Source organism: Hemitrygon akajei, chromosome 26 (genome assembly GCF_048418815.1).
Source record: "Hemitrygon akajei chromosome 26, sHemAka1.3, whole genome shotgun sequence".
NCBI lineage: Eukaryota > Metazoa > Chordata > Chondrichthyes > Myliobatiformes > Dasyatidae > Hemitrygon > Hemitrygon akajei.
Window position 1 is genome coordinate 33981556 of NC_133149.1, and position 19485 is coordinate 34001040.

The 19485-nt window shown below is 45.5% G+C and overlaps 1 protein-coding gene and 1 non-coding gene across 2 annotated transcripts in view; both read left to right on the forward strand.

Moving 5' to 3' along the window:
• The first annotated feature begins 1424 nt into the window (after positions 1 to 1424).
• tecta (tectorin alpha) overlaps positions 1425 to 19485 on the forward strand; it is a 56488-nt gene continuing 38427 nt past the window's right edge. The window contains 10 exon segments of the mRNA XM_073029797.1: positions 1425 to 1555; positions 1639 to 1778; positions 2322 to 2609; positions 3129 to 3266; positions 5236 to 5401; positions 5998 to 6410; positions 10078 to 10648; positions 11265 to 11270; positions 14354 to 14943; positions 16208 to 16781. Coding sequence (XP_072885898.1) covers positions 1495 to 1555; positions 1639 to 1778; positions 2322 to 2609; positions 3129 to 3266; positions 5236 to 5401; positions 5998 to 6410; positions 10078 to 10648; positions 11265 to 11270; positions 14354 to 14943; positions 16208 to 16781 — 2947 coding nt within the window. The 5' untranslated portion in view covers positions 1425 to 1494.
• Positions 4987 to 5077, forward strand: trnar-ucu (transfer RNA arginine (anticodon UCU)). Its single transcript is given in 2 exon segments — positions 4987 to 5023; positions 5042 to 5077. It is a non-coding gene; the product is annotated as a tRNA-Arg (tRNA).

The window sequence follows — 19485 nt, forward strand, 5'->3', positions numbered from 1 at the left end:
GGTTAAAAAAAGGAGTTTGACTGAATGTTACTTGACAAAAAGAGCAGGAGAGAGGGGTGTATTGGAAAGGGGAAAGGGATTTTTGGTGCCTGCTCTCAATGTCATCTGGATTAGGAGCTGGAACTGAGCCTGGCTAGAGGGATTTTGTAGTGGAAAGATGCTCCTCAGATCAGAAAGATCACCGGGAAAAGGGAGAGAAGCTAAGGGGAATCTGAGTTTAGAGCTGGTCAAAGAATGATAGAGTTTTAGTGCAATACAGCACAGAAAACAGGCCCTTCAGCCAACTTAGCCCTGTTGCCTAACTGACCTAGTCCCATCTGCATGTGTTTGGTCCATATCCCTCTAAACCTGGGGTCCACGGACCCCTTGGTTAATGGTAGGGGTCCACAGCAAAAAAAGGTTGGGAACCCCTGGTCTAAACCTTTCCTGTACCATTGTCTTTAAAATATTGTAATTGTATTCATTTCTACCATTTCCTCTAGCAGCTCATTCTAAGTCAGACCATCCTTCATGTGAAAAAGTGGTCCCCCCCCCAGAGTGCCTTTTATATGTTTCCCTTCTTACTTTGAACCAAAAGAATATCCTCTATCAGAATCCCCCACCCTGAGGAAAGAACCTTAGCTATTCACCTCATCCATGCCCCACATGATGTTATAACATCACCTCCAACACACCATTGGAGTAAAGTCCTGGCCTACCCAGCCTCTCCTGTCCCAGTAACATCCTCATAAATCTTTTTTTTTTGCATCTTCTCGAGTGTAATTAAGTCCAGGGGGACCAGAACTATAGGCAGCTCTCCAAATGTGGCTATAACAATGCCTTGTACAAATGTAACATGACGTCCTGACTCCTGTACTTCCTATCCTGACCAGTGAAGGCAAATGTGTCAAATGCCCTGTTTACCTGTGTTGCTACTTTCAAGGAAAATTATACCTCCACCCCTAGATCTCTCTGTTCTACAGCGCTCAGCACTCTCCATGGCTCTACCATTTACTGTGTAAGTCCTGCCGTGGTTTGTCTTACCATAACGCAAGATCTTGCATTTATCGGAATTAAAATTCACCTGACATTCCTCAGCCCAGTGGCTTAGTTGATCAAGATTGCTCTAAAATGTTAGGTAATCTTCTAACCATGCCACCTTCATTCTCGGCCAAATTATTAATATAAATGACAAAAACACTGGACCCAGCACCAATTCCTACAGCAGGTCTCAGGCCTCCAGTTCCAAAATCAACCCATTATCACCACCCTCTGCCTCCACCCGTCAAGCCAATTCTGTATCCAGCTGGCTAACCCGCGCTGGATCCCATGTGATCTCACCTCGGGACTGGAATACCATTTCCACTTGCATGGCCTCGCTAAAGTCCATATAGACAGCATCTACAGTGTGGAAGGAAAGGACAGGGAGGCCATGGAAGGGATAGCCACTCTGCAGAGTAATTCTTTTGACGGTGAAGCAACCCATAATATCCATCATCTTTCTGTTGCAGGATCATGAGTCCCGGTTCTCTGTTTGTGCGGATTTACAGCGTTTTCGCCGTGGCCTGCAATGGAGGTCAGTGCTTTTGGGAAAGTTGCCCGGTGCTTTGAGCGTTATTGCTCATCCGTTCTTTAAACCCCTCTCTCTTTCTCTTCCAGTGCTGTGCTTAGAGCTGTTGTACCCGTTTGGAAGCAGGAACATGGACAGTGAAACCCCGAAGGTGGATGATGGGGGATCCCCTGAAATCCCTTTGTTAATCACTTTCCCATTTTTTGCTGTGGGACAGCGATCGCTGCACGTGAGTAGCTGGGTAATACACCTCTTCCATACCACAGCTAAAATACTGTGTTCCCTTATACATTTGCAAACTACATTTAGGGAGATCTTAATCAAACTCTTTGAGGAATAATCTTTTCTCGGGCTTCCAGCCGGGTACAAATATCAATTTTAACTGACGTCTCGCTGACAAACTCCGTCAGCTTCATAAGCGAAGATGCCTGGGCATGTTTAGCCCAGTCTTATTTATAGCCCCGTAGTCCGTACCTCCTGATTGGTTAGTCCTCGTCCAATCAGGTTTCCGCTGTCCCACCTAGTTTACAATCTTCCTCAGAGCGAGACCTTCATTTTTATTAAAATTCTTTTCCTCTAGTTTTATTTCAATGGCCTCCTTCACCAGGTGGTCCCAAAAGCCACTGGTGCGGCACAAAACTCTTTGTGTTACGCTCTAAGTGTGACACTGAGCTTAATGGACAGGGGCAGCTGCTTTGAGACCAATAATGTATAACTAAAGTTCATGTGTGAGGAGATGGTATTTTAATGAATACTGTGTCCTTTCCACCAGGTGAATAACAATGGAGTGATATCCTTCAATGTGCAAGTCAGCCAGTTCACTCCCGAGGCTTTCCCTCTCTCGGATGGTCGCTCGTTCATTGCTCCTTTCTGGGCCGATGTTCACAACGGGATCAAGGGAAATGTTTATTACAGGGAGAGTGTTGAGCAGAGCATCCTGCAGAGAGCAACCAAGGACATCAGGAAGAACTTCAAGGACCAGTCTTCCTTTTCGGCCACTTGGGTCTTCATCGCCACCTGGGACAAAGTCACTTTCTACGGAGGCAGTTCGACCACACCGGTAACAGCAATTTAGCTGGGCAGAAAATGCTGAGAACATTCACCAGGTCGGACGGACAGATCTCTGGAAAGAAACACAAGAGTTGAGGGTTCACCCCTACCAGAGAGTCCTTGTTTCTCTTTCCTGGCCTGTTGAGTGTGCCCAGCGCTCGCTGGTTTTGTTTCAGAATTCCAGTCTCTGGCGCTTTTGTTTCACTTAGGGTGGCCAGACATAATGTTCATAAACAAAGGAGTTTATGCTCTAGTGTAAACTCCAGCAGTGGAGTTGTTATCCTGAAGTTGGAGGGGTAACCAAGGCGGCAATTACTGTAGGGGTGGGTAACAAATATGAAAGGTTGAATGGTATATGCCTGTTTCTTTCTTTCTCTCTCTCTCTCCCTCTCTCCCCCTCTCTCCCCCTCTCTCCCCCTCTCTCTCCCTCTCTCTTTCTCGTTCTCTTTCTCTCCCCCCCCCCCCTTTTACTAAGGCTGGATTTGTGAATTCGACACTTCTGTCTAACACTGTAATCCCTGGTAAATAGATGAACACCTTTCAGTGTGTGCTGATCACAGATGAACGAAACTCCTTCGCCGTGTTTAACTATGCTGACATTTCCTGGACAACGGGAACTGCAAGTGGAGGCGACCCACTAACTGGAGTTGGTGGTTCTGCAGCACAGGTCAGCTTTCCCCAGTTCCCACTTTTAAATTAACATTTAACAATACACTTCAAATGCTGTTGACAAGAAAGTGGTTGCAGGGGGTTGAATAAAGTTAAAGAGTCTGAATTCTAACACAAATCTGGAAACACAAATAAATAGCAGAGTTGAAGAGGTATGTAATTGTTGTTGGTCATCTAAGCTCTTAATGTGTTTAAGCACCAGATAATAAATATGGCCAAAATTTAAACCTATTTAATTATAAGGAAGTTGTAATGTGGTTAAGCAGAAAAATAGTTAAGAGATGGAAGATGGTGAGATACTCAGCTGATCAGATAGCATCTACGGAACATGAGTCAACATTTTCATTAGAAAGGCAACGAAACTGAAATGTTAACTCTGTTTCTTCCTCTACATATGCTGCCTGTTCTGCTAAGTATTCAGAACATTTTCTGTTTTTAAGGCAGCCTCAGATCTCTTTAGAACTGGCATGGGGGGGGGGGGGAATTTCTTCAGAGGATGGTGAATCTATGGATTTCTTTGCCGGTGGGCTGTAGAGGAAGTAATTTAAGCCGAGATTGATTGGCAAGGGGTTAGAGAAAGGGCAGTAGAATGGGTTTGAAAAAATTAACCGCAACTGAATGGTAGTAAGGACTTGCTGGGCCAAGTGATTTAATCCTGCTCCTATATCGTATGGTCGAGGAGGGGTGTATTCAGTCGAGTTCCCAAATGATCGACATCAGATACCTTCCTCACTTTGATACGTATTAATATTTTGTAAATATTCTGTGCATTGTTCCAAATTTTGTAAATTTCACATATCGTAAATAAACCGGAGAATGTTTCGTGAAACATTGACTGTTGAAACAGACTGGCACACTGATAATTTCTAAATTGGACTGGTGGAAATGATACATTCGAGTTGGAAGAAGGAAAAGGTCAACATATGACTGAAAATATACGTATATTAAAAAGTGATGCAGGAACAGGGAGAGCTAGAGGAGCTGCATTGTTGAGAATGTAGTGTAGTGGTGAGAGATTCCACCGTGGAACGCCGGAGTTCGGAGTTCAATCCCGGTGACTTCTGGAAGGAGTCTTTGTACGTTCCCACCCCCCACCCCCGGGTGCTCTGGTTTCCTCCCACGGTCGAAAACAAACGTACCGGTTAGCAGGACATTGTAAGTTGTAAATTGGGGGTTGAGGACTTGAAGGGCCTATTCTGCAAATAAACGGATAGATAAGAAAGTGGGTTGTTTTCTCAAAAGGTGTGGGGGCCTTGGCTGACAAATGGAGTTCGAATAATGTCTTCGGTTAGATAGTAGAAGGGGTGTAGTGATATTTTTTTCTGAAAGAGAAGCAGGTAGGTGAACACTGAGGATAAAGCGTGTGGTTCCACTGTCCAATATGATTTAAGATGCTATTTGATCGTGGGTTCAGTTTTATGAACAACTTCGATAGAGAAAACGGAACTCAGAGCGACGGGAAAAGATCGATGTTAATTTCCAGACTGAAAATTGGTAAATACTTTAAGGGAAATATTTGCAGGACTATGTGGAAAGAGCAAGTGCAGCGGAACTCGTTGACTGATGCAGTTTGAGGGTTATTTGTAGCGATTTCCTTTCTGCTTTCACTATAAGGAGGTGTGGCGCTGTTGTGGTTTACCGCAGGGCTTCGGGGTTGAAGAATTTGGGAAGTCAGTGGGCAGGGTACTCGGGCTGGCTTTATGCAGAGAATAATGTGCGGCTCTGTAGCGCAATGGACAGCGTGTTGGACTTCTAAGAGTGAACTGAAGAGTTATTCAAAGGTTGTGGGTTCGAGTCCCACCAGAGTCGTCATTTGACATTTTTCATCAACGGGGTGCGCGAAATGTTTCATACTGATTTCTTACTAATTACTTGAAAGCAGCCGCGTTATTCAAAGACTACTTCTGGTCGCTCGCTGGTGCCTGCGCGATAATAACCATTTTTGTCTTCCTTCCGGCGGTGCACAGGCTGGATTCAATGGTGGGGATCTCAGTCATTTTTTCAGCTTGCCAACGTCCAGAACGTCTGAGATGCTGAGTATCGAACAGACTAGTAACGTGAACTTCCCAGGCCGCTGGATCTTTAAGATAGACGGCGAGGAGATTGACCCATCAAGTGGCTGCAGTGTGAACGGTAAGGATGGAGATTGCTAACTTGGTGGGACTCGCATTGCCTTCCTAGTGAGGGGCCAGACCGAATATCTGGCGTCCCTCATCAAGCAGACACTGGGGGATTAATACTGGTAGGACTGCTCTGAGAAGCGGCATGGACTCGATAGGCCGAATGGTTTCCATTTTGTAGGAAAATATGAGAACTAAATAGTAGAAAATGAGTAATAGGACCACCAATTACGTCGGGCCTTTGATTATATTTCCACCTTTTGCAAATATTTTTATTAACAAGAAAAGCAATATTATCGTGGCGTTTGCGCGCGAAACCATGCTCCAGATTTACTTTCACCGTTGAGCGATGATGTCCGTGGTGAGGTTGCTCCCTAGCCTGGGTGGTTCATTGGGTGAAAATCTACCGGGTGTTACCACGCTCCCCACTGCTTGTTCTGAATCGCGTAACCTTGGAGCAATGTTATCAGAGCCCATTCCTCCTACCGCGTTTGCTGGAGACATTCCACGGAGTCTCCCAGCCCAATTCGAAGTGCACTTACCGACCCTGTGATAGAAGCGGTCTGTTACATTACTGTCTCATTTATGAATGGCTTCCTTCTATTCCAGGTCAATTTTTCCGCCGCGGGGATGTGTTTTGGATGGATGATAAATGTCAAACGAAATGCCGCTGTCTGGATTTAGGGAACTCTATTCACTGTCAGAACCTGACATGTGGCCGGTTTGAGCAGTGTCACTCGGTGGACGGCGTTTACCGCTGTGTCCCCACTCAGACCGCCTCGTGTGTGGTGTTCGGAGACCCCCACTACCACACCTTCGATGGGTTTCTGTACCACTTCCAGGGGACGTGCACCTATATCCTCTCCAAACCTTGCTGGGAGTTGGAGAATCTGCCCTATTTCAGCATCGAGTCCAAGAACGAGAACCGGGTCGGGACCGCTGTGTCTTGGCTGAGAAACATCAAACTGAACGTTTATGCCCACAGCATCGTCATTCCTAGAGGAAAGTCGGGCCAGGTGCTGGTGAGTTCGCCCGTTTTAAAATCGAATCTCAGTAAAAACATGTTGGAAAAGCAGGGAAATGATGAGGTCATCCCGAAAATGCTGAGGAAGAATTAAATACAAGCTGCTGGTAAATTCAGACATTTTCTGTGGAAATAATTATTTTATTCAAGTGAGTTTCATCGACGCACTTCCGATCCCTGTTAACCATAACCCAAAAGCAAAAATTCATGCTGCAGTTACTGGAAATCTGAAATCCCAGCGGGATACCTCACACTGTTTCTCCATAACCACCACAATTCAATCACGGAAAAAGTTCTTACAAATGTTTGAGAGGAATAAACAGTTGAATGTTTTGGGCCAAGTCTTGTTTTGGCCCAAAGCGCTGATTGTTAATTTCCCTCCATAGATGCTGTCTGAACTGCTCAGCTTCTTTTAGCCTTTTGTGTGTGTTGCTCAGTATTTCAGACATTTTCTGCTGTTATTGATGTGATCTCTGTGTAAGTGTAGTGTGATCACGTGGTTGCCTCATTCTACAATATGACTTTCCTTTGGAAGTCGGAGACACAAAATCCTTTCATGATATTGTTATTAACTCTAAACGGAAGAGGTTCCCAACCAGGGGCTCAGGAAACCCTTGTTTAAAGGTATTGGTCCATGGTATCAACATCTAGACAAGGCACAGAAGCGATTAGGAAAGCTAGTAGAATGTTGGGCTATATAATGCATTCAGTGGAGTTCTAGAGACGTTCTCCTTAAGCCGGATTAAGGTGAGGCCACACCTTGAGTACTGTGTACAGTTTTGGTCTCCATATTTTGTGAGGGATGTAAAGGCACTGAAGAGAGTTCAGAGAAGGACGACGAGACTCATTTGAGGTCTGCAGGGTATGAGCTACGAAGAAAGAATGAAACAAGTAAATCTCTTTAGCCTAGACGTAGCATGAGAGGCGACAATCTAGAAGTGTTCAAAATCATTAGGGTTATAAGTAAGGTGGATGCCAGCCACTACTTCAAAACTAATCCATCAACGAGGACACTGGACCATAGGCGGAGACTAGTTAAAGGGAGATTTCAGACGAGCATTTCTTTCAAATCTGAACTGGATAGCTATTTCCAATCATTATGTGAATAGGAATTTGGCAAGCTTTGTTGGGCCGAATGGCCTGTTCTTGTTAAAAACTTTCCAATGTTCGAATGGCATAAAAAAGATTGGGAATCCCTGCAGTAGAGAATACTCAATGGGGAAAGTGAGTTAAACTTTGTGTATCAGTGGTGTATGACCAGAGGGTATATGCCAATGGTAATATTGAAGCAAGGGTAAGAGGATTTGAACAAGTTTTTTCACTCATATGGTTAAATCTGGAATGCACTGCCTGGGAGTTGGTGACAGTTGCACTGTATTTAGAGATATTTGAATGAACACTTAAAATGTCACTGCTTAGAAGACTATAGGACAAGTGCTGTAAATGCGATTAGTGTAGACACAGAGCTGATGAAGGGGATGGATGGACATAGTTTGCCAAAGGGCTTGTTTCTGTGCTGTACGACTCTTTTAAAAATACACACAAGGCCAATTAGTAAAGTTGAGGCTCTTGAAATGGGAAGGTCATGGTCAGTTTGTATGGAAAAAAGTGTTAATGACCAAGAGCAATGATTCGTGGTAAATGGTTGACTTTCAGACGGGAGAGTGATAAGCTGTGGTATTCGCCTGTATGAATGACTTGGATGTAGGAATAGAGCAAGATTTCAAAATCTGCCAGTTTGATTTGGATGGGTGTGTGGCAAACAGTGGCTGTAATTGAGGAAATGTTAGCAGAATGGGCAGACAAGTAACAGATGGAATTTAATACAGAGAGGTGAAAGGTGATGCATTTTAGCAGAGGGAATGACAAAGGTAAATAAATCTAAAGGCGTACAGGGACAGAGAGACCGAGGCATTCATCGGTCAGGGTTCCCAACCTTCTTTATGCCATGGACCCCGAACATTAACCGGGCGATCCATGAGCCCCAAGTTGAGAACCCCTGGATCCTTAAAGGTGTTAACATGTATTGAGGGTGTTCCATAGAATTTCTGGCTTCATAAACAGAGGTATTGAACACAAAAGGAGAGGGAGGCTTTATAATGCTCTGGTTAAGCAACAAATGGCTAATCTATCCAAGTTCCCTGTACCTCAGTGTACAGAGTCTGATCTTTTACCATGGGGGCGCCACGGTAGTGTAACGGTTAGCGCAATCCTATTACAGCTCTGGGCGTCGGAGTTTGGAGTTCAATTCCGACGCCATCTGTAAGAAGTTTGTACTTCCTGTGACCACGTGGGTTTCCTCTGGGTGTTCTGGTTTCCTCCCACAGCCCAGTTGGCAGGTTAATTGGTCATTGTAAATTGCCCAGTGATTAGGCTAGGGTTAAATAGGTGTGCTGCTAGGCGGTGCAGTTCGTTGGGCTGGAAGGGCCTGTTCTGCCCTGTATCTCTAAATAAATAAACGTTCTGACATTTTTCTGTTTCTATTTCACACTTCTAACATTTGCAAATTTCCCCCCTTTCCATTTGCATTTAGATCGAGTAACCATATTAGGAAGGACTGAGGGTCCAGGAGGGTAGATTATTCAGCATTGTTCTAGGGATTTTGGGCCACATGGCCCAAATCTGCACCTGTATCTTATGGTTTTATGAGGAAAGATATAAATAAAACCGCAGATGCTGTAAGTCTGAAACAAAAAGTGAAAACGCTTGACAACACATTAGCAGGTCAGGCAGCATCTGTGGGAGGAGAAACGTAGTCAATGTTTCAAGACGAAGTCAGAGTTCTATTTCTGGGGGATGGGGATAGTGATTAAGGTTCAGATGGAAAGCTGCAGTTATTCCCTATGAAGTAAAAGAAAGAGGGGTTAATGTAAGTATAAAAGATTACAACAGGTTTAGATAAGGTAGACACTAAAAAGCTTCCCTTTAACTGATGTTGCAGGCAGTGGTCAATACAGAGTCAAGCAGTTGGGGTTGGAGGGGGGCAAGAGATACAGGGAGGTGGAAAGAACAGTCCTTTTAAAAAGCAAATAACCCAGAACTTGCTGTCCAGAAGGGGTGGTGGCAGAGGGTTTACGATTTGAGAAGAAGAAAAAATACACAGGAATATGAAGGGAATTAACTTGCAGGGCTGTGAGAATAGACTAGGGAGAATAGAACCGGATGGTTTGTACAAAAAGCTGGCATGAAATGGATAGGCTGAACAGTCGTCTTTCACATGCCTGCCTTTGGTAAGGGTATTGAGTACAAAAGTTGATACTGAGTATAAAGTTGTTGACGTGAAGTCCTTGAGACCTGGGGGAAAGCTCGTCGTCCAAGGGCATAAACAGGCACTTCGGCCCATCGTGTCCATGCCAACCATCAAGTATCCGTTATTTACTTGTGGAAAAACACCAATTTACATGGATTTGAAGTGCTCTACCTCCTGGCAATGTGCAGGGCGGAACCACCCACCCAGACGCACACCGCTGTTCCTTATTCCGCTTTCACAGTTCCCATTTAAAGAATACGTTAACTTCCTAATTGGGGCAGGAATGTGGTGTGTTCCTGGGTGACCGGGAGCTGAGTTGGCATGCTTGGGAAAGGTGGAAGAGACGAGGCTGATTTCATTGGGAGAGGTGGTCGGAAATTCACATAGGGATAACCTTCTGGTCGCTGTGCCACAGGTGGATGGTCTGGTCGCTAAGTTGCCGGTGCATCTGGAGATGGGGGCAATTAAAGTTTATCAGAGCGGTGTGGCCACGGCAGTGGAGACGGATTTTGGTTTGCTGCTCACCTTCGACGGCGAACATTACGCCTCCATCTCGCTGCCCAGCTCCTACCTCAACAACACGTGTGGCCTCTGCGGAAACTTCAACAACAACCCGGCCGACGACAACCTGCTGCCCGAAGGAGGCCCTTCCGACTCGCTCGTTGAGCTGGGCGCCGGCTGGAGTGCCGCTGACCCGGACTGGAACTGTCAGCACGATTGCGGGGACAACTGCAGCGTGTGCGACCCGCACACCGAATCCTTCTACTACAGACCCGATTACTGCGGCATCATGAACAAAACGGATGGGCCGTTCCGGGACTGTCGCACGCTGGTTGATCCCACCAGCTTCGTGGTCAGTTGCGTGTACGACATGTGCGCGAACCGGGACAACATCACCACTCTCTGCCAGGCTATTCAGGCTTACGCGCTCAGCTGCCAAGCTGTGGGAATCACCATTGGACCCTGGCGTTCCCGCACCTTCTGCGGTAAGGACGCGGTTCGCTCGTGGAACATTCTGGCCAGTGTCTGTCGCTTTCCCTTTTCTTAGAGTCATAGGCATTTCAATTCAACGGTTCCATATCCAAGCTCGTCCCATTTACCCGAGTTTACTTTCCTATCCATGTCCCTGTCCAAATGTCTTTCGAATGTCAGAGTCAGACAACACGAAAACAAGCCCTTCGGCCCAACTAGTCCATGCCAACCAGGATGCCCTAGTCCCATTTGCCAGCGTTTGGCCCATTGCCTTCTAAACCTTTCTAATCCATGTACCTGCCCAATGTCTTTTAATGGTTGTTATTGGCCTTGCCTCGACCACTTCCTCTGGTAGCTGATTCCATATTACACTTCGTGTAAAAAGAAAAGTTGTCCCTTAAGTTCCTGTTAAATCTTTCCGTTTTTACCTTAAACCTATCTCTTTTAGCGATGGGGTGGCGCGGTAGCGTAGTGGTCAGCCTTTACAATGCAGGCGTCCCGGGTTCAATTCCTGCTGCTGCCTGGAATAAGTTTGTACGTTCTCCCTGTGACTGCGTGGGTTTCCTCCGGGTGCTCCGGTTCCCTCTCACAGGCCAACGACCTACCGATTGGTAGGTTAATTGGTCACAGTAAATTGTGATTGGGTTTGGATTAAATTGAGGGATTGTGGCAGCGTGGCTGAGAAAAAGACTGAGTGCATTCACACTTTCCATGTCTCAATGAGATCACCTCTCAGCCTTCTACTTTCTAAGGAATAAAGTCCTAGCTCCGTCAACCTTTCCCTGTAACACAGTCCCTCAAGTCCTGGAGCATCCTTGAGAATCTTTTCTGCACTCTTTCCAGTGTAATAACACCTTTCCTAGAGCAGGGCAACCAAAACTGAACACAGTACTCCAGCGTCCTGTCCAAGCGCACCATGACCTCCAGTCCTGAAGGAGGCTCTCAGCCTGACACGGCGACTGTTTATGCATTTCCATTGATGCTGCCTGACCTGCTGAGTTCCTCAGCGTTTTGTATGTGTTGCTTTGGATTTCCAGCATCTACAGACTTTCTCTGTTGACAGTTTATACTCAATGTCCTGACTTATGAAGACCAATGTGCCAAAATCCTTCTTCAACCCCCCCCCCCCCCCCATCTACTTGTGACTCTACTTCCAGCAAATTGTGATCCTCTGTTCTACAATACTGCCCAGGATCCTGCTGTTCACTGTGAAAGACCTACCTGTATCTCACTCTCAAATTGCAAACCTCAAATTTATCCAAATTAAACTCAATTTGCCAATCCCAGCCAACAAGATCTCCCTGTAATTGTCTGAATACCTTACCCAGAAGCAACTGAAGAACCCACTGCCCATTGTTGGAGATTTGGGCAAAGCACAAACTAGCATTGAAATGAATGTCATTGTAAAATAAAGGAAGGACTTCATCTGGATACAACCAGTTGTGATGAAGGGACTCGACTATCCATTCCCCTCCACAGAAATTGCCTGACCCACTAAGTTCCTCCAGAAGTTCATGTTTTTGGTGCTGAAGTAGACCGCGAACACAGGGGAAACGTGTGATCTCTCAGCAGGAATCTATCAGAATTGTTCTAACATTAATTCACTTTTCCAAAAAATTGAGTTAATATTTTCTCACTTCCAGACTTACTCTTTCATCTTTGATTTCCAATTTTCTTTATCTTTTTATAGCAGGGGGCTTTTTTTTGTTTCATAAAACCAATGGATTGTGCAGATGCTGGAAATCTCAAGCAACACACACAAAATGCTGGTAAAACTCAGCAAGTCTGGTGGCATCTATGAAGGGGAATAAACAGTCAGTGAACCTAGACCCTTCATCAGGACTGGAAAAGAAGGGGGCAGGGGGCAGAAGCCAGAATAAGAAGGTTGGAGGGAGGAGGAGTACAAGCTGGCAGGTAATAGGTGAGACCAGATGAGGGAGAAGGTGGGTGGTTGGGGGGAGGGCATGAGGTAAGAAGCTGGGAATGAAAAGGTGGAAAAGTTCAGGGCTGAAGGAGGAGGGATCTAATGTGAAATGACAGTGGACTGTGAAGAACGGGAAGGCAGAGGGAAGCCAGAGAGACATGAAGGGTAGTGAGAGGGTAATCAGAATGGGAAATGGGAAAAAAAGAGGAGGGAGGGGAAGAAATTACCTGATGTTGGAGAAATTAATGCTCCTTCCATCAGGTTGTAGGCTACCCAGACAGAATATAGATATCGCTCATGCCATCAGGCTGGAGGCTACTATCATGGCCTCCTCTAAGGCCAAACACAGGTTGGAGGAGCAACACCTCGTATTTGTCTGGGTAGCCTCCAACCTGATGACATGAACATCAATTTACCCAAATTCTGGTAATTTCAACCCCTACCCTCATTCTCTCCTCCCATTCTGGTTACCATCTCAACAATTATCTTCTCACCTGCCAATCACTCCCCTGTTTCCCTTATGCCTTCCCTTTCTTCCATAGCCCATTGTCCTATTAGATTCCTTCTTCAGCTATTTACCTCTTCCACTTCTCCTCTTCCAGCTTCACTCCCTCCCCTCACCTGGTCTCATCTCTCAATTGCCTCATTTCCCTCCCCCACCTTCCTATAATGTCTTCTGCCTCCTCCCTTTCCAATCCCGAAGTACAGTCTCGGCACGAAACGTCGACTGTTTATTCCTCTCCACAGATGCTGCCTGACTTGCAAAGTGTGTTGTTTTTCTTTTGTTTCGCCTCCTCGGGCCTCGTCCTTCAATAAAACAGTACAGTACAGGCCCTTCGGTCCACGGTGATATGTTGGTGCTGCTCCCTGCACGCGAATTTGTTATATTTAATACCATTTCCCACCCTGCTCTTACAGGTTCTTCTCTCTGTCTCTTCCCTTTTCTGGATCTCTCTGACGAAATTACGTGCGACATAGCAGCTAGAAACGCCCGGAGGCTCCCACATCCTCTCTACCCTGGCTTCTGTACTCCATCCTATCGTCCACGCTCCCCCGGCTCCATCATACTTACTCCAACGACGGGACCTTCCACACAACTGTCTCTCGTCCTGAACCATGAACCCCCCCCCTCCACACACACACACACACACCCAACTACAACTACAGAGCCCCTGACCACATCGTGTTACCCCACACCGATTCACTCATCCACTTTCCTCTCGGTCAGAGCAAGGATCGGATCTTCTGTTTCTTGCCTTCCACCCCAACAGTTGCTATGCTTAATTAGATCATCTTTCCTAATATATGCCCCTTCAATGACAACCCACTACCTTGCTTTCTCTCCTCACCCCACTACCTATCAGCATCTCGAAGGGATCACCCGCTTCACGAAGCACTGACCCATCAATCACTTCCGTTCATACTGCGCTTACATATGCAACGGGGTCATGAAGCCTGTAGACTTGAGGGGTGGCAGCAGGAAACCGTAAACACTCAGTGAAAAGGGCCACGCCCCGGGAAGAAGAAAGTGGGGAGGAAGGTCGATCACTGACAGTGCAGGCAAGCTATTCTCCGAGCCACTGCGGCTGCCCGTCATTTCACGCCCACAATCACAGAGACTCGCCCAATGGTGTGGCCATTGTCTAAACTTTTCTAAGCATACCTGCGATTGGTCCAGCGATATGTCGGCACTCCGCGTGGCCCCTCGATTGGTCACAAGACGCGGTGTTTAACCCGGCACAGCTGGGTTCTGGTGTCTTATTGAATAATCATTGTAATCGCGTTTGTTCTTCAGCTTTGCCCTGTCCGGAGAGGAGCCACTATGAGGTGTGTACCAGCAGTTGTCCAGCCACCTGCACTGACTTGATTTCGCCGTTGTACTGCAACCGGCCCTGTACCGAGGGCTGTCAGTGTGACGAGGACTATGTACTGAGTGGAAATAGCTGTGTCCCGTTGGAGGAGTGCGGCTGTGAGTTCCAGGGGCGCTACCATTCGTCCCAAGCAAAGTTCTGGGCAGCGGACGACTGTTCTGTGCGCTGCCTGTGTCAGGGCCACGGAGAAGTTCTGTGTATGAACGAGACTTGTTTGGAGGGGGAATTCTGCCTCGTAGAACACGGGGTTCTCGGCTGTTATCCCAAGCGAGCTGCAGTGTGCACTATCTCACGTAGTAATGGACTTCAAACTTTCGATGGCGCTTCCTTTGATTTCCGTGATGAATATGCTTACACATTGCTCAAAATCTGCGGATCGAACAATTACAATCTGTCTCATTTTGAAATTAAACTCGGAAGAAAGAAAATGATGAACGGTTCTTGGATAAAATCGCTGACTGTAAAATTTCCTGACTATGAAATAAAAATGGAAGGCAGCGACAACGTTATCAAGGTAAGAAATATTGCATAATCATGATGATAACATTCTGATATCCCGATTTCTCACAATAACAATCTTCCTTATCCAGGATAATAAAAACCGTCTCATCACTTCATAAATATACTAATATACTCCACGTTCTCACAGTAAAAGAGTCTCTTATTTTATTTTATTTATTTGTAATGGGCTCTGATTTAGCTCACTGTACACGGAAATAACTTTAACCCGCGTATCTCTCGCGGGTGCACCATACACAATCTGATACTGTCCTCTTCCTCGCGGAGCGAAGCTATAACTCCCAATGTAACAGTTACTCGGTGATGAAACCACTGTATTCATTACAAGTTTCCTAGTAAAATTCACAATACGGGGAATTCCACGGCAGCGGAAGAGTTGGCGTGACGCTATTACAGCTCGGGGCATTTCGGAATTCAATTCCGGCACCTCCTGTAATGAGTTTGTATGTTCTCCCCGTGAACCACGTGAGTTGCCTCCAGGTGCTCCGGTTTCCCCTCATAGTCCAAAGACTTCGTGAATTGTACTTTGATTAGGCTGCGGATCTTGTTCCGCGCTCTATCGATAAGTAATTAAATAAAACTCTCTTGACACATCAAGCTGAAATTCTGAAATGTCTGAATCCTATTGGGGTGTTAAAGTACACCATTCAAGATGTACAAATGTGTCCAGTGAAGCAGAAAGGGTAGATCAAAATGATACATCGAGGTACGGGGTAGATTGTTAGATGGACACTATCAGAGTTGACAGTGTTAGAATAAGATACAGACTGACCTGAATCCTTCAATGAAGATGTATCAGAACATTACACTGACATCTTTATCATGATATACTGCAGCAATGAGACTACAGGAATATTACAGTAAGGTCTAGTTATATCAAAATGTTACATTAAGGCAGGGGTTCCCAATTTGGTATCCCTTGCTTAATGGTATTGGTTCATGGCATAAAAAAGGTTGGTTCCTGTATTACGGGGGTTTGAGATTGTTAGAGAGCCGGGGTGGATGGAACTGGAAGGTAAATATTCTGCAATGAATGACATATTGAGGATTCAATGCCTAAGTAGGGGCTATAAGAGTAAAGATTATATCCAAATTTCCCCATGGGGATGAATAAAGTATCTATCATCATCTATCAAATAGTATACAGAACTCGATTGAATAGTCAATGTGAGTTTAGGTTCAGACAGTTTTGGTCTGTTCATCAAGAATACTTCCTCCATATCTTGTTATTGGCAAGTAACTCGTATTTGTCCTGCCAGGTGAACACTTTTGCAATTTCCTTGCCCTTTATACATTCGTCTGGAAAACTGAAGATCTACAGGGCTGGGAATGACACCATGGTGGAATTGGACAACAGTTTCCAAATCTTGTACTCGAGTGAGGATCGAATAAATGTAACGCTCTCCACTGCTTATTACAACAACACCTGTGGGCTCTGTGGATATTTCAACGGGAATCCCACTGATGACTTTCGAAAAGCCAATGGGAAAGTGACGGAAAACACTGCAGAGTTTGTGGATAATTGGAAGACGTTTGCTGATGACATGACATGTAATGGACAGTGTGAAGAGCTTTATACTGTGTGCACAAATGAGGATTTAATTCTGTATCAAGGAATCTCGCTGTGTGGGATAATCCATGATCCCAATAACAGTTCATTCCTCAATTGCCATGAAGTTGTCAATCCGTCGCCCTTCTTCCGAAGTTGCCTCTATACCATGTGTTTAAATGGTGGGAACATATCTGCTCTTTGCAGCTCCCTGCAGGCTTATGCAGACGCCTGCACCGGTGCTGAGGTCATGCTGGCAAACTGGAGAAGCAGCACTTTTTGCCGTAAGTTGTTCAGAGGAAATGCGTTCCATCCAGTACCTAATCCCTGTATCATTGTACCATCCTGTTTCCAGTGTTTGCATTGTTTACGTCCCATAGCCAGGTTCAGATATCAATGTACCATCTGGTGCCTGGGCTCTGGTATACATCCTATAATAACAGCATACAACCATTATAGGGGTTGGCTCTGGACCCAAAGTATAATATCTGATACCCAGAGTCTGTAGCCTCATACCATGCAATGCCCATTTTGATAGCATTGTACAATCCTGTGCCCTGTGACAGTAATGATTTATCATTACAAGTGCACTGGCATTCATATTGCCCCCTCTAGTACTCCGTGAGTGCAATATTTTATCATCCTGGAGCTAGTCCAAGTAACAAAGTTCAGTCCATTACATAATATCTGCAATTGTGATCATGCTTCCTCTCTTGTCTGTGCAGTTCCAACCTCTAGTCCTGCCTTCGGTACAAGTTCTGGCCTTGTAGCTAGTGTAGCTTGTAGCAGGGTTAGCAGTATGTTCTTCATGTGAGACGTGGGAACTCTAGACCTCGAGACTCCCTGATAACTACATCTGCAGATGGTGCATTGAACTGCAGCTCCTTGAACACTGTGTTAAGGAACTGGGGCAACAGCTCGATGACCTTCGGCTCATACAGGAGAATGAAAAGGTGGTAGATAGGAGTTACAGGTAGGTGGTTACCCCTAACTTGCAGGAGGCAGGTAGCTGAGTGACTGTCCGGAGAAGGAAAGGGAATAGGCAACCAGAGCAGAGTACCCCGGTGTCCGTTCCTCAATAATAAGTATACTGCTCTGGATAACATTGGGATGGGATCAACCTACCAGTGGGAAGTTGCAGCAACCAGGTCTCTGGCACTGAATCTAGCTCTTTGGCTCAGAAGGGAAGAGTGAAAGGAGGTATAAAGTAGTGACAGAGGATTCCATAGTTAGAGCAGCAGGCAGGAGATTCTATGGATGTTAAAGAGACACCCGCGTGGTATTTTGTCTCCCAGGTGCCAGGGTCAGGGATGTCTCCGATCGAGTCCACAGCATTCTAAAGGGGCAGTGTGAACAGCCGGAAGTCATGGTACATATTGGTACCAACCACATAGGTAGGGAACAGGATGAGGTCCTGAAGAGAGAACATGAGTTATCTGTAGGCAGAAATCTGAAAAGCAGGACCTCCAGTGTAGTAATCTCTGGATTGCTGCCTGTACCATCCACCAGTGAGGGTAAGAATAGGATAGTTTTACAGATGAATGTGTGGCTGAGGAAATGGTGCAGGGGGCAGGGTGTCAGATTTCTGGATCATTGGGATCTCTTCTGGGGAAGGTATGACCTATATTTTTTTTTAAAAAAAGGATGGGTTACCCCTGAACCCGAGGGGAACTGATACCCTTGCAGGCAGGTTAGAGCTGATGGTGAGGGTTTAAGCTAATTTGGCAGCGGGATGGGAACTGGAAATTGATAGGGCAAATTTGCAGTGAGTGGGATGAGTTGAAGTATAACATGGGAGTAAAGTCAAAAAGGGTGATGAATACAGGACTGAAGGTTTATATTTGAATGCACGCAGTATATGGAATAAGGTAGATGACCTTGTACCACAGTTGGAGATTGGCAGGTATGATGTGTGCATCACTGAATCATAGCTGAAAGAAGATCATAGTTGGAAGCTTAACATCCAAGGATTGTATCAAAATGACAGGCAGGTATGCAGAGGGGGTGAGGTGACTCTACTGGTAAAATATGAAATCAAATCCTTAGAAAGAGGTGACATAAGTTTGGAAGATGTAGAATCCTTGTGGGTAGAGTTAAGAAACTGTAAGGTTAAAAAGACCCTGACTGGAGTTATATATTTAGAGATACAGTGCAGAATATGCCTTTCCGGACCTTTAAGCCACACCACCCCAGCAAGCCCCAATTAATCCTAGACTAATCACGGGACAATTTACAATGACCAACCTGTACGTCTTTTGGACCGTGGGAGGAAACCAGAGCACCCAGGGGAAGCCCACACATTCCACAGGGAGGATGTACAGAGACTTCTTACAGATGGCACTGGAATTGAACTCTGAACTGCAATACCCTGAGCTGTAATAGCATTGTGCTACACTACCATGGTGCCTCTGAACAGTAGCCAGGATGTAGGATACAAATTACAATGTGAGATAGAAAAGGCATGTCAAAAGGGCATGATTATGATAGTCATGGGGGATTTCAACATGCAGGTAGATTGGGGAAAATCAGTTTGGTGCTGGATTCCAAGGGAGGGAGTTTGTAGAATGTTTATGAAATAGATTTTTGGAACAGCTTGGGGTTGGGCCCACAAGGGAAAAGACAATTCTGGATTGTGTTGTCAAATGTACCAAATTTGATTAGGGACCTTAAGGTAAAGGAACCCTTGGAAGGCAGTGATCATAATGTGGTAGAATTCACCTACAGACAGCTAAAATCAGATGTATCAGTATTACAGTGGAATAAAGGGAATTAAAGAGGAGCTGGCCAAAGTTGATTGGAAGGGAACACTAGCAGGGATGACAGCAGAACAGCAATGGTTGGAGTTTCTGGGAACAATTCGGAAGGTGCAAGATAGACACATCCAAAAGAAATACTATTCTGAAGGCAGGTTAACACTACCGTGGCTGACCAGGGAAGTCAAAGCTCACATAAGAGCTGAAGGGAGGGCACATAACAGAGCAAAAATTA